This window comes from Ambystoma mexicanum, chromosome 2p (assembly GCF_040938575.1).
Source record: "Ambystoma mexicanum isolate Mex_15411 chromosome 2p, UKY_AmexF1_1, whole genome shotgun sequence".
NCBI classification, from domain to species: domain Eukaryota; kingdom Metazoa; phylum Chordata; class Amphibia; order Caudata; family Ambystomatidae; genus Ambystoma; species Ambystoma mexicanum.
This window is the reverse complement of record NC_090923.1, coordinates 1,306,703,677-1,306,717,169: the sequence shown is the minus strand read 5'-3', so window position 1 is coordinate 1,306,717,169 and position 13,493 is coordinate 1,306,703,677. Positions and strand designations below refer to the sequence as shown.

General features: G+C 48.5%; 1 protein-coding gene across 1 annotated transcript in view; it reads left to right on the top strand.

Moving 5' to 3' along the window:
• Positions 1–13,493, top strand: part of TECPR1 (tectonin beta-propeller repeat containing 1) — a 1,334,260-nt gene that overhangs the window by 1,290,464 nt on the left and 30,303 nt on the right. The window contains exon 24 of the mRNA XM_069645650.1: positions 5,630–5,749. Within this exon, the coding sequence (XP_069501751.1) occupies positions 5,630–5,749 (120 nt within the window). The remainder of the gene's footprint in view (positions 1–5,629; positions 5,750–13,493) is intronic.

Below are 13,493 nucleotides of genomic sequence, written 5' to 3'. Positions count from 1 at the left end.
ACGCACTGCCATCCCCCACTACTAAAGGTGGTGTCTGTGCTCCACTTCCTGGCCACAGGCACCTACCAGCACACAATGGGCCAGCTGAATGGCATTTCACAACCACTATTTTCACGCATGCTGACCCAAGTGCTGGATGCCCTCCTGAAGCACGCTAGCACCCACATATCCCTACCACGGACTGCCCAGGAGATAGCTGACACCAAAGTAGGCTTCCATGCACTGGCAGGCATGCCCAATTGCGTTGGTGCCCTCGACTGCACCGATGTAGAATTGGTAGTCCCCCATGCCCTAGAGGCGGTGTACCACAATCGCAAGCAATACCACTCCATCAATGTGCAGATGGTGTGTGACTCCAGCAAGATCATCACACATTGTTGCGCCCAATATCCCGGATTGGCACATGATGCCATGGTGCTGCATAACTCCACGCCACCCAGTCACATGGAGCGACATGCTGGACGACATGCCTGGCTGCTTGGTTAGTTGCCTGACTAGCCCATGGCAGTGCATCGGAGTTGTGAGGTGGGGGGATGCTTACTCCACCAGGGTGGGAATGGCCGGTGAGTGGAAAATGCACGCAGAGCTAAACACTCCTGACCTGAACCTCACAACCTGAACATGACACATCACTGCCACACATTGGACCAATGCCGTATATCAATGAAAACCTGTAAGATGCACAACCTGGCCACCATGGGTATGTCAAGCAATGCATGACTAAACATGATTGCAACTGTGCCAATGTGGCTAGTGTGACTATGCACAGTGTAGTATACACAGCAATAATGGGAGGCAAAACATTGTCCTACATCCACAGTACATCCGCATCAGCATGCAAGAAATCACCCTGCATCATCTGTACAACGCCATCCAGACTACCACACCATATTGCAGTATACAATGCATCTAAATAATATTTATGCATACATACAGGGACATGTGCATGCCAACACCAAATTGCTGCGGCCATGGCTGTGAATCGTGAAGGTGGCAGCTCAGAGTGACTCACACAGACCTATTTGTATTCACTTGCAGGTGATGGAGGATATCCCTTGAAGCCGTGGCTACTTACCCCTGTGCGGAACCCGCAGAACAGCCATGAAGAGGAGTACAATCGGGTTCATACCCATACCCGTGTTGCGATTGAGCAGACCTTTGGCCTGTTGAAGGTGCGGTTCCGCTGCCTAAGCAGGTCTGGTGGAGCACTCCTTTATAGGCCTGAGAAGGTGGCAAAGATCACCATGGCTTGTGTCATGCTGCACAACATGTGCATCCGGAGAAATGTACCACTGCCACCTGACATTGACATGTATGCACCGGGTGAGGATGATGAGGATAAAGACGGAGGAGAAGCAGCACCCCTGCCAGTACGTGATGCACAAGATGGCTGTGCAGTACGCCAACCACTGATTGATGAATATTTCTGACCCACAAGGACGTTGATGGATATGTGTCAGTAACACATTGTACACTGGGTCCATGTGTACATGCACACAGGGAATGTGGGGAGTTGAGCACTGTGCACTGTCATGAATAAAATGTATACACACGAAATGAACAATGTCCAGGCATTGAATGATTTTTCACACAACGGGTGTATTAATATCAGCTACAGAAATGTGCTATCCCCCATCCCACCACAACACCAAAACACCCCATACCCCTCAATGAACACCCATGCCCCCCAATGAACACCCCATACCCCCAATGAACTCCTCATACCCCCCAATGAACTCCCCCTAATACACTTATACACCACCGACACCATCTGACCCACTCCCATTGTTGTCCCACACTATTTCCTTGCTTTCTTGTCCGGGGGCAGCATTTCTGACTGCCTCGCACTCCGTCTTGTCAGACGCACAAGGCCGGAGGGTGCAGAGCAGAGGTTTTTGTAGGATGGGGGTGTGGTGGATGGGGTGGAAGCCATGGTGATTGGCACGGCTGGTGCGGGTTGTTGCTGCTGCATGTGCAGCAGGATTGAGGTGAATACCTGCGTGACGGCCCCCAGACTGTCTCGCATCATCAACGCAGAGGCATTAATGGCGACTGTGTTCGCTGCTATGGCCTGCGCAATCTCACGCCTCGTGTCCTCTCCCTCCGCAACATATTGTTGGACAAGGTCCAGCACTGAGTCCTGTCTAGCCTCCACCCTTTCTAGCCGTGCCTCAAGGTTGGTGGAAGCGGCAGTGGTTGAGGGTGCTGCGACCGGGCGTGCATTGGCAGGGCTGTCCTTGGGGGGGGTGGAAGGGAGTCCGAATCATGGAGTAAAGGATCCGCAATGCTGCTGTTGGGTGTGGCCTGAGTGTGGGGTTGGGGGTGGACACAGGGCCTGGGGAGTGTGGACATGCCACATGGGTTAGTCCATCCTCGTCCACATACTCCTCCACTGCAGTTTCAATGTCGCTCAGTGGTGCAGTGGCTGCTGCCTCGCACACCGAACATGTTGCTGCTGAATGTGTGCCACTGGCCTCGCCTTCCACTGGTGTTGCCAGCTATGTCGTCCCGGTCTCAGGCGTAGATGTGGGGCCCTCATGTGCGGCCATGGCCTGGGCACGCGCCCTGGGTTTTGGTGTGGCCTGCGAGGCTGCTTCGGAGATGGTCTTGCCTGTGGGAGTTGTCTTGTGCCGGGACGTGGATGCCCTTGTGGGTGTTTCCTCACTGGCATCCTCTCCATCGGTGCCTAGGGGGGTAGAAGAGATGCAGGGCATCAGTGATGGTGTTACATGCAAGATGCATTATATGGTGTTGTGGAGAATTTCATTTCTCATGCATTCATATCTTACAGGTGTGTCACACGGGGTAGTATGAAGGGGGAATTTTGGCATTTGCCGTGATGTCTCAATTCAGGAATGCTGCATGGCAGGTGGCATGCCGTCGTATTGGGGTTTGTGTGATGTATTACATGGGCACGGTCCGTGTGTGTTGGGTGTCTGTTGGTAATGGGATTGGCACTCAGCATGCATTTCAGTGTGGCAGGGTTTGGGCCTCCTTCTGGACAAGGATATGTTGATATGTGTGTTGGGACATGCATTGCCTTGCCTAGACTCTATTCCAGATCACTTGTGCTACGTCATGGTTTCCCCTACTGGGATCTGCAGGGTCATTCACCTCCATCTCCAGATGTTGCGGCACCCATCTCCATCTCCCCGAAGCCCTCGATGGACTCCATCTGGATGAAGGTACTGTACGTCTCCTCCCAGCACATTAGTTTTCTGGATGTTCCGTACCCTGAGGCGGAGGTCATCCCACTTTTTCTTGCAGTCTTTGACTGTCCCTGGGTGGGGTGCTGACTGCCGAGACCTTGCGGGCTACCTCCTCCCAAATCTCCTTTTTTCTCTGCTGCACCTCCCTTTTGAGGTTGTGCTGGTTAATCTCCTCAGCATGGGCAGCAGGGGTGTTCGCCAACATGTTGAGTTCTTCGGCTGAAAAACGCTTCTTGCGCAGGCGGGGGTTTGATTTCCTGGTAGCCTTAGAAATGTACAATAGATTGGCACTGGTCTCGCCTGTACACAACTGGTGGTTTGGGAGGATTGCAATGGTTTGTGTTTTTAAAGATGGGCACCGGCGCATTTCCCGTTCCAACGCGATGACGTTACTTCTGGGTCCGGTATTACGAGCCCGGTATTAGCATGATGTTATTACCAGGTTGGTATTAAGGGGTGCCTCCTAGGCAGAGGCAGTATCGGCGGGTCCCGTGATGGCGCTATCGGGGGTTGGAGGGCCTTTAGCGCCATGGCGGTATGGTCATTACCGGCATGGGGGTTCACACGTGCTCGCGCACTCGTAATAGCGGCGTCAAACGAGCACGGACCCGCTAGTTCCTCCATGCCGGTAATGACCCCGTTTTTACCGCACTTCTCGTAATGAGGCCCAATGTGTAACTAACCTCTGCTTGGTGCAGTCAGTGTATACATAGCATTTAAAGAAGAGAATAAAGCCATATTGGAACAGCTTAACTTAATTCGCAAAATAGATGGACCTATCCTTAATGTTATTTAACCCAGGTTTATCGGTGAAGGCCAGGTGACTGATGCATGCGACTTCATTTTGAATGTTACTGAAAGAACGGGATTTGATTGCGAAAATGGAATTAGCTTAGGGATAAGAAAGATGCATTTTTTTAATATATATTCTAACAAAGTGCCATTCAGTCTGAACAGAGTGCCATTCAGTCAAAAGTCCCAGTCACCAAGCCCAAAAATCCAAAATAGTTGCAGTATAACGATCCCTCTCAAATAAGGTGTTTTCTCAAATAGGATCCTCCTCCTTCACACAGATAAACCTGCACAATTGTAACATTTAGTTTTCTGCATTGTGCATTATTTAAAAGTTCATTGTTTAATTAGAGCTACCACATTGTTAGTCAACATGGATTTAATTATTTTCAAGTTACATGACTGGTTGAACATTAAACAACCACATCTACTTTCCATTCATAGGCACAAAATCACTGACTGGAGAAACCGAGTCGAACCAATATCTCCTGATGACCTTTCCCAAATGGAACACTGAAAGAACAAATATCTCTCAACTTTAGCAACAAACTTTCCAACCATGGACAGAGAGTCTTTCTGGAAGACCCTCATTTGTGGAGAAAAGACAAACATTGTGATTGCAGCAGTTTCTATGATGAATTTAATTATACCAACTCTGGAACGTAAATCTTAATTCAAAAAGAAACCAGAAAATCGATCTGTTAGAATTGCTCAGCATTCCTTTATGGCTCCCTAACTTTGAATGTCTGATTTCACACCAACAAAATGGAATGGACACAAAGAATTTCTAAACCCAATGTGATGTCTTCTTTTTGTCAAAATAGATTAATTCAATTAAACCAAATAAAAAAAAAATCACTGACTATTAGGGAGAATATTTTTGATAGCCCAGCCTCTCAAGGTGTTAATTGTTCCCAGGACCTGCAACTCGGTCCTCTTTATTTAGGTGTTCAGGTTGCAGGCCTGACCTGGTTGTATACCTGGTTGTATACGTAATCAGTTTTGTACACTTTTTTCTAAAAACTGGGTTTAACAAAGCACATAAAGAAATCCATTCTCTTTACAAAACATCACGTAGGCAATGAAATAAAATTGTCTTTTGCGATACAATTGATGGCCCTTCCAGTTGATTTAATATCTATGCTTTTTAAACTGCATAAAACATTAGGGAAGTTAAAGCAAATAGCATGATGATTGACAGTGAAACAAAATATCAACACCAGAAGGACCACAGAAGACAAAAAGCTTTGGAAAGATAATAATATTGTTATATATGGAGCTGTTTTTAACAAAGAGGCCGCAAACATGCTCTCCTCAGAAAAGGGGTATTGGATGAAGATGTAACAACACTTCTACTAGGCCCCTGGACTTGTCTTGTTTTATTCTATCATTAACATGTGCTTTTTACCTTATTCTTTTTGAACATATGTTTATCTAATTTATTGTGTTTTTTTGTATAATTGTTAAATTGAATCTATGCTAAAGGTTTTTATGCCGAATAAAGTGATTAAAATGAATGAAAACAATATTGTTTCTGGTGAAATGTTATTTTAAACTGCTCTTTAGAGTTGTCCCTATTGTTGCTTCACTGTTTTATGGACACTCTTTATATGTTTTTCTCTGGACAGGTCTGGGTGATAGCAGACAAGGTTCAAGGAAGCCAGAGCCTCAGCTGTGGAACAGTTTGTCATCGAACGGGCGTACAGCCACAGGAACCTAAAGGTCAATCGTGGGACTACGGAATTGGGGTGAGCATTAATATTGTAATGTTACTATTTACTTTCCTTCCAGAAAGCACAGCACACATTCTAATGAATGAGGAGGTTTGGCAGGTAAGTAACCTAACTGTCATTTTATCTGATGATTAGGCTATTTTGTGGCTGCTGTAGTCATAATACGCAGAAGAAGTGGGCATTTATTGTGTGTATGCAATCATTTTTCACACTTATACTTCAAGCGTTGTTCCAGGAACATGTGCCCATTGGTCAACAACAATGTAGCTCCCACTCCTCTACAAATGACAAAACGTAATTCTGATTTCTGATGTAGGTGCCACATCAATGTACCATGTGTGATGACTGTTTCCCTTCCATGACTCTGAAAGGGTGTTCTCTGTGGAATTGCTCTGTGTATGCAAGATTTCAGAATGTATGCAAAATAACCTGCAAGTGGTAAAACCCCACTCCTGATAATTGTTAGGAAAGATTTCGTAATTGTAGGTAATTTTCCTTCCATGTGGCAACCCCTAAACTTTTTGCTGTTGTTTTTCACCTTGTTCTTGACTTTGCCAGAGAAGTGCAGCCTTCTGCCGCACTCCTCTGGGCTTTTGCTCCTTTCTTACGGGGAAACTGACATGCCCTTAAGACAGTCAGTACCGGGGAACGCTGTTTCCCGTAGTTTCTTTTATCATGTTGCGGCTGTCGTGCAACATGACACAAGAGGGCACTGTAAGATAAGTTACAGCTCTCTTGGGTCTCTAGCCTTCTACGGGCCCTAGATACTCGTTTAGGATTGTATCTGATCGGTGCAAGTGATTCAGGGACGGGAATGGTGGCAGCGATCGTTTCTTGTGTTTTGAGCTCCTTTTGGCGTTCTAAGCGCGTTTCTCGCTCTTAACCCAAAATGGTGGCCTGGCTCCCAAAATGGCCAGACCACGAGGCTCCTTTGTCCTGTCCGCTGACCGTCTTGCTCCCTTCACCTTCCCCAGGTCGAGCCGACCCGGGGCCTTCCTTATTTGGGCATGTACTTTCCCGCGAAACACAGATGCTTTCGCGGGCTTCTACATGCCTGGTGTGTGTCTCCAGGATGTGGGCTGGGATGTCTGGTCCCAATACACATCCTGGGTGCCAGAGAGTCTAGGGTGCTGTGAATGCCTGGGACCACCGTGGTCCGTGATTGGTCCACGAATGGTGTGAGTGTTGATGAGCGGATCTCCCATTGGGTCCCCTCCGTTTTGGCGCGAAGGGAACCGTGGATAAGAGGAGGCTGGAAACACCACTACCATGTCGATCTCCTGAGTTCTCACGAACGAAGGAATACAGGAGCCAAGTATCCTGCAACCAAGAGGCTGGACCGAGGAATTGCTGGTGACCCGCTGAAGGACTTCTCCTCTGCACTGCTGTCGCCTTGTGAAACCCTTTTCACCTTTGATCGAACCAGAAGGCCTGTACTGGTACTTCGACCCTTGGAATAGCGGGAACTGCTATTCTCGGCATCTTCACCATCTCCTGCCAGTAAGCCTTCGGAAGCGTCTCTGGGCCATCCAGCTGACTGACCAGCTTACACGGGAGTCTTGCTCTGTAACCGCCGCCAGGTTGTGTAGTATTTCGAGTCCTTGTCACTCTCACACGCTTCGTACACTTGGCGTTCCCAGGTCTGAAGTGAGTATTGTACATTTGGCTCAGATACACACGGCCGCTCTGTTGCCCTGCTGTGGTAACAAACTGTGCGGGTTTCTTCGATTGGGACGTCTTTTTACTCAACACGACGACGAGGCGCTCCCTGCTCTTCTGAACCTGCCAGCTGCTGAAACTGACGCGGAGAAGCCTGGGTCTGCTTGCATCGGGGACGGGTGAGTAGCATAGCTAGGATCTGGTCGCCCTCCTGCAGGAGCCCATTGCTTTTCCCCGCTGTGTCAAACAGCACCCTTTTCCGTACTCGCGCTCTGCTTCTGCCCACTGTGGAGGCTGCGCTTGAGTCGCGGAACTTGTTCTTCTTGTTTTGTGCACTAAACTGAACTGCCTGATTTCCCTCGAAGAGCTTCTCCTTTTGTCCGTTGGCACCAGCGCGTGCAGGTACTTTTGAGCACAAGGCTCCACTCTTCGCAGGGCTCGGACTTCCATCTAGTTAGGTGCCTCTGAAGGCGAACTGGGTCTAAGCATTATTTCGCACTGCCTGTCTTCCTTCCCTTTTAGGTGGACTACCCATTTCGTGCATCTAACGCTTGAGACTGTCGTATTTGTATATATATTGTGTTGATATGTTATGTGTTGGTTTACTATCGTTATATTGTGATTTTCTCGCTACGGTCATTGTTTTAAAGGCCTTGAAATAAATGTGTATATATTTTTAATATAACAACTGTTTGGAGTAGTTTGTAAGTGTTCTTGCTTTGTGTACTCATTGCGGGCTTTCAGTCACCCTCACCCCTCTTGAGACCTAGTCTTGACCGCCGCGATCGCTACCTTGATTGGTCTGGCTCGTCCAGAGGTTACCCTGTTCCAAGTAATTAGGTTGGCCTTCTGAACTTCTGCGCCACCAGGACAGAGTTCAGAAATCCGTCTTAACAAATTGGTGTACAGCGGTGGGATACGACTGAAGGTATCCAGTGTTGCGCACGAACTAAGGCATTTCAGGTTATTCCAACCAGGACACGTAGTGAATTGTTGTAGTATAACTTTAAAAAGGCCATAGTCCTATCTAACAGTATGGAAACAAATACCTTGTTAACTTTAAATGCTTCCAAATCAGAAACATTGAAAAAGATGTGTGCGGAGAGAGGTGTTTCCTCTCAAGGCACGAAATTGGAAATGATCCAAAGAATCGTGGCGTGGCAAGAAGCGCAGCTTGACGCTATAACTTCTGAGAACGGTGCGGAAGGAGGTGGGGCTGCTCTCACTGGTAGAACCGACGGTTCTGCCACTGCACTGATCCATCGCGACCACGAGGACAGGGAGGACGAGATGTCTAATGTTTCCTCTGCCAGTGCTGATGGGGAGGCTATGCTTGAATTCAAGAAGCAAGAGCTGCGGTTTAGGCAGCAAGAGCTTGAATTCAACATAGCCAAACTAAAAATCGAACAGGCAGAAAAACAAAAAGACAGGGATCACCAGTTGGAACTGGCCAAGCTTCAGGTTGCAAATGGGTCCAAGGGTCCTGGACATGGGTCTGGGGCCTCCTCTCATCCACGGTTTCCGAAAGATCTGCTCAGTGTGTATGAGGAAAGGAATGACATTATGGACTGGCTGAATGCGTTTGAGTATGCATGCGAAGTTCAACAAGTTGACAATGCTGACAAGATTGCCTGGTTACTCAGCAGACTGCCCCATTCTGGCTGTAGTGCTATTATGGAAATGTCGAAGGCTGAGCGGGCTGATTTCGCAATGTTAAAGCAAACTCTCATTTTAAAGTTTGGGAAGACTCCGGCCCAATATTTGAAACGTTTCAGAGAGTATAAGAAAAAGGAAGGTGGTACTTGGGTATCTTATGTCACTGAATCCTTGAAAAACTTAACTGGCTGGGTCGAAGGTTATAAGGTTTCTACCTTCGAAGGCATGATAAATCTTGTCATGCTGGAACACATTTTTGCATCTTCTTCCCCGGAGCTTAAGCAGCATTTGGCCGATTCGAAGGAGATAGATCCTAAGAAGCTGGCCATTGCAGCAGACTTATGGGTGTCACATCGAGTGTCCCATAAGGACAAAACTCATCCTGGTAAGCAGGAGGAAGGGAAAAAGTCCAAAGATATGGAGGGTGGAGAATCTGATAAATCTTCTTCTCATAAGGGCCACAAAAAGAAAAATAAGGGTAAGACACAAGAGAACTCACAGGGTAGTGGAGGTCAGCCTCTGAAACAGAACTCTGGTTACAATAAGCCTCCCTATGTAAACAGACCCAATGGATCTTGTTTTGCTTGTGGAGCAACTGACCACGTGAAGGGGGATCCCCGCTGTAAGGTTAGACCTTTGGGAGTCCACTCCGCTAATCTGGCCTTCTCCTCCTACGAGGAAGAAGAGATTACAGGAGCATCCTTCTCCTCAGACTCATTTCCCAGCGGGATAGAGGCTGAGGTAGTTTGTGTCCCTGGGTTCCTGGGAGCCTAACGTCGCAGAGGCTTATGCTAGGATTCCGGATAATACCAAGCACTACTTTAAAGACAGTGTGCTGATCAATGGAGTAGATACTCCAGCTCTTAGGGATAGTGGGTGCAGTCGCACTGTAGTGGATTCTACCTTGGTAGACTCAGAGGAAGTTGCCAGAGCTACTCTGATGCCCACTAAGTTGGCTGACGGCCCACTCCGTATGTTCCCAGTAATACCTGTAAATCTTACTTTAAATGGTACAGCAGTCAGGATTCCAGTGAGCATTCAGAGAAACGTCCCAGGAAAGGTCTTGTTAGGTAATAATCTCAGAGCTTTAGGGCTCGTAGGAGACACTGCCGAAAGACCCTACACACGGTCTCAAGCACGGGCAGCATTGGCCAAGACCAATACGCTGCCCCAGCCAAAGGGGAAACCCAAGGCGAAAGGAGTCGACAAGTCAAGACGAGGGAAAGAGAATATTCCCCCGAGCTCGCCTACCACTGCGGTGGAGGAAGTTGGTCAATTGCCCGGGCCTGACGAGGAGGTGGCGATGCCTGAAGTATTTGACCCCAACGATCATCCTGAACTAAAAGACTTGTTAGTTGAAGGAGGTCCTGATAGGGACGAATTCAGTAAAGGCCAACGTGAGTGCACATCTCTGGAAGGCCTAAGGAGACAGGCCTGCTCCCAGCTTGAGGGTGAACCTCCTGGGACGCATAGGATTTATTGGGAAGGTGGACTCCTGTATATTGAGCCCACAGAGTCTACAGAAGGAGACCATAGGAGGTTGGTGGTTCCCCTTGCTGTTAGGCCCTTCCTCCTGCAGTTGGCGCATGAAGTTCCCCTTGCTGGTCACCTTGGTATGAAGAGGACCAAGCAAAGGTTATCCATGCACTTCTACTGGCCCAAGATGGGGGTGCAAGTAGAAAGTCACTGCAGGAGTTGTGCCTCCTGCCAGTTGTCTGGTAAGGTTGGCGCGACAATCCAAGCTCCGTTGGTACCGGTCCCAGTTGTGGGGGTACCATTTGAAAGGGTAGGGATCGACATCGTTGGTCCCCTTGACCCGCAAACATCCTCGGGCAATAGGTTTATCCTGGTGCTGGTCGACCATGCAACCAGATATCCTGAGGCCATCCCATTGAAAACTGTAACTGCCAAGTCAGTTGCAAAAGCTTTACTTGGCATATTTACTAGGGTTGGCTTCCCTAAAGAAGTTGTGTCGAATCGTGGCAGCAACTTTATGTCGAAGTATATGCAGGCTATGTGGAAAGAATGTGGGGTCACCTACAAGTTCTCTTCTGCATACCACCCCCAAACCAATGGTCTGGTGGAACGTTTCAACAGAACGTTAAAGAGCATGATTGGGGCTCTGGAGGAACCTCAGAGAAGAAAATGGGATCTTCTTTTACCATGCTTACTGTTTGCCTACCGAGAGGTACCACAGGAGGGTGTTGGCTTCAGCCCCTTCGAACCTCTGTTCGGTCATCCCGTACGGGGACCCTTAGCCATCGTCCAAGAGGGATGGGAGATGCCCACTCCCCCTGTTACTACCAACGTAGTTGATTATGTGCTAGGGCTCAGAAAACGGATGGTACTTCTGATGGGCTTGGCTAGTGATAAATTGAAGGCAGGGCAAGCGCTGGTGAAACATTGGTACGACCAGAAAGCTTCCCTCATCAACTTTACACCTGGTCAGCAAGTCCTGATCATGAATCCCATAAGGCCTCGAGCTTTACAGGACCAATGGTCAGGCCCTTTCACAGTGGTGGACCCCCTGGGTGAGGTTAACTATTTAGTGGACCTTGGAAGGCCTGGACAGGCTCGAAAAGTGTTTCACGTGAATAGGCTGAAGGCTTTCGTCCCAAGAGTCGAAATCGCAGCACTGCTACTGGCTTCAGATGTTGAGGAAGAGGAGTCTGAACCTCTCCCCGACCTGTTCCAAAGCGGTCCTTCAGATAGCTCCTTTGAGGGTGTCCGAGTGGCCCCTCACCTGACTTCTGATCAGCAGGCTGAGGTGAAAAGTTTGCTTAGGCAGTTTTCCCCCCTGTTTTCACAGTCGCCTGGTTTGACACCTTGGTGCAAACATAACATTGACACAGGAGACAGTGTACCTACCAAAAGTAGGGGATACAGGATGTCAGACAAAGTACGGTCTTATATTAAGACCAAGGTCAACAAGATGTTAGACCTTGGGGTGATTGAACCCTCTAGTAGTCCTTGGTCCAGCCCTGTGGTTTTGGTTCCAAAGGCAGGCACTTCTGAATTGAGGTTCTGCGTGGATTACAGGGCTCTGAATGCTGTCACCAAGACAGATGCACACCCCTTGCCTCGAACAGATGAGCTGGTGGATACTTTGGGTGCCTCCAAGTACCTCAGCACTTTTGGCCTCACTGCTGGCTATTGGCAAATAGCTTTAGCAGAACATGCCAAGGAGAAGACAGCATTTTCTACTCCAGACGGCCTTTACCAATTCCGGGTAATGCCGTTCGGGTTGAAGAATGCACCGGCCACTTTCCAGAGGCTTGTGAATCATGTGTTGAATGGGTTGGACGAATTCTGTCTTGCATATCTGGACGATATAGCAGCTTTCAGTGCCACCTGGGAAGACCATGTGAAACACCTCGGGATTGTGCTCCAGGCTCTTCAGAAAGCACACCTGACCATAAAGGCTAGTAAATGCCAGATTGGACAAGGCTCAGTGGTTTACCTTGGACATGAAGTAGGTGGAGGGAGGATACAGCCTCTTCCCAGTAAAGTACAAGCAGTACAAGACTGGCCTACCCCCGCTACGCAAACCCAAGTGAGAGCCTTCTTAGGACTCACGGGGTATTACCGCAATTTTGTGGCAGACTATGGCACCATAGCTGCCCCTCTGACTGCCCTCACAACTCCGAAGAAACCCAAGAAGGTAACTTGGACCGACGAGTGTGAGAAGGCCTTCAATGGCTTAAAAGACTCCTTGTGCCAGGCCCCTGTCCTCAGGGCCCCTGATTATCAAAGACCTTTTATCGTGCGGACGGACGCCTCTGACACTGGGATAGGAGCTGTACAAGTAGATGAGAAGGGTAAGGAACACCCTATTGGTTTTATTAGCCGCCAGCTTAAGGACAGAGAGCTCAGATGGTCCACGGTAGAGAAAGAATGTTTCTCTGTTGTTGTGGCCCTACGGAAGCTGAGGCCCTACCTCTATGGGACCCACTTCACTGTGCAAACTGACCATAAGCCCTTAAAGTGGCTAATGAACATGAAGGGGGAGAATCCAAAGTTGCTTAGGTGGTCCATAAGTCTACAAGGCTTCGACTTCACTATTGAGCATAGGCCAGGTGTCCAACATAGCAATACTGATGGGTTGTCCAGAATCTTTAACCGACCTGAACAAGAGACTCATCCAGGGGTGGATTAGTTCCCCCTGTCCATATTCTGGGAGGGGCGAGTGTTAGGAAAGATTTCGTAATTGTAGGTAATTTTCCTTCCATGTGGCAACCCCTTAACTTTTTGCTGTTGTTTTTCACCTTGTTCTTGACTTTGCCAGAGAAGTGCAGCCTTCTGCCGCACTCCTCTGGGCTTTTGCTCCTTTCTTACGGGGAAACTGACATGCCCTTAAGACAGTCAGTACCGGGGAACGCTGTTTCCCATAGTTTCTTTTATCATGTTGCGGCTTTCGTGCAACATGACACAAGAGGGCACTGTA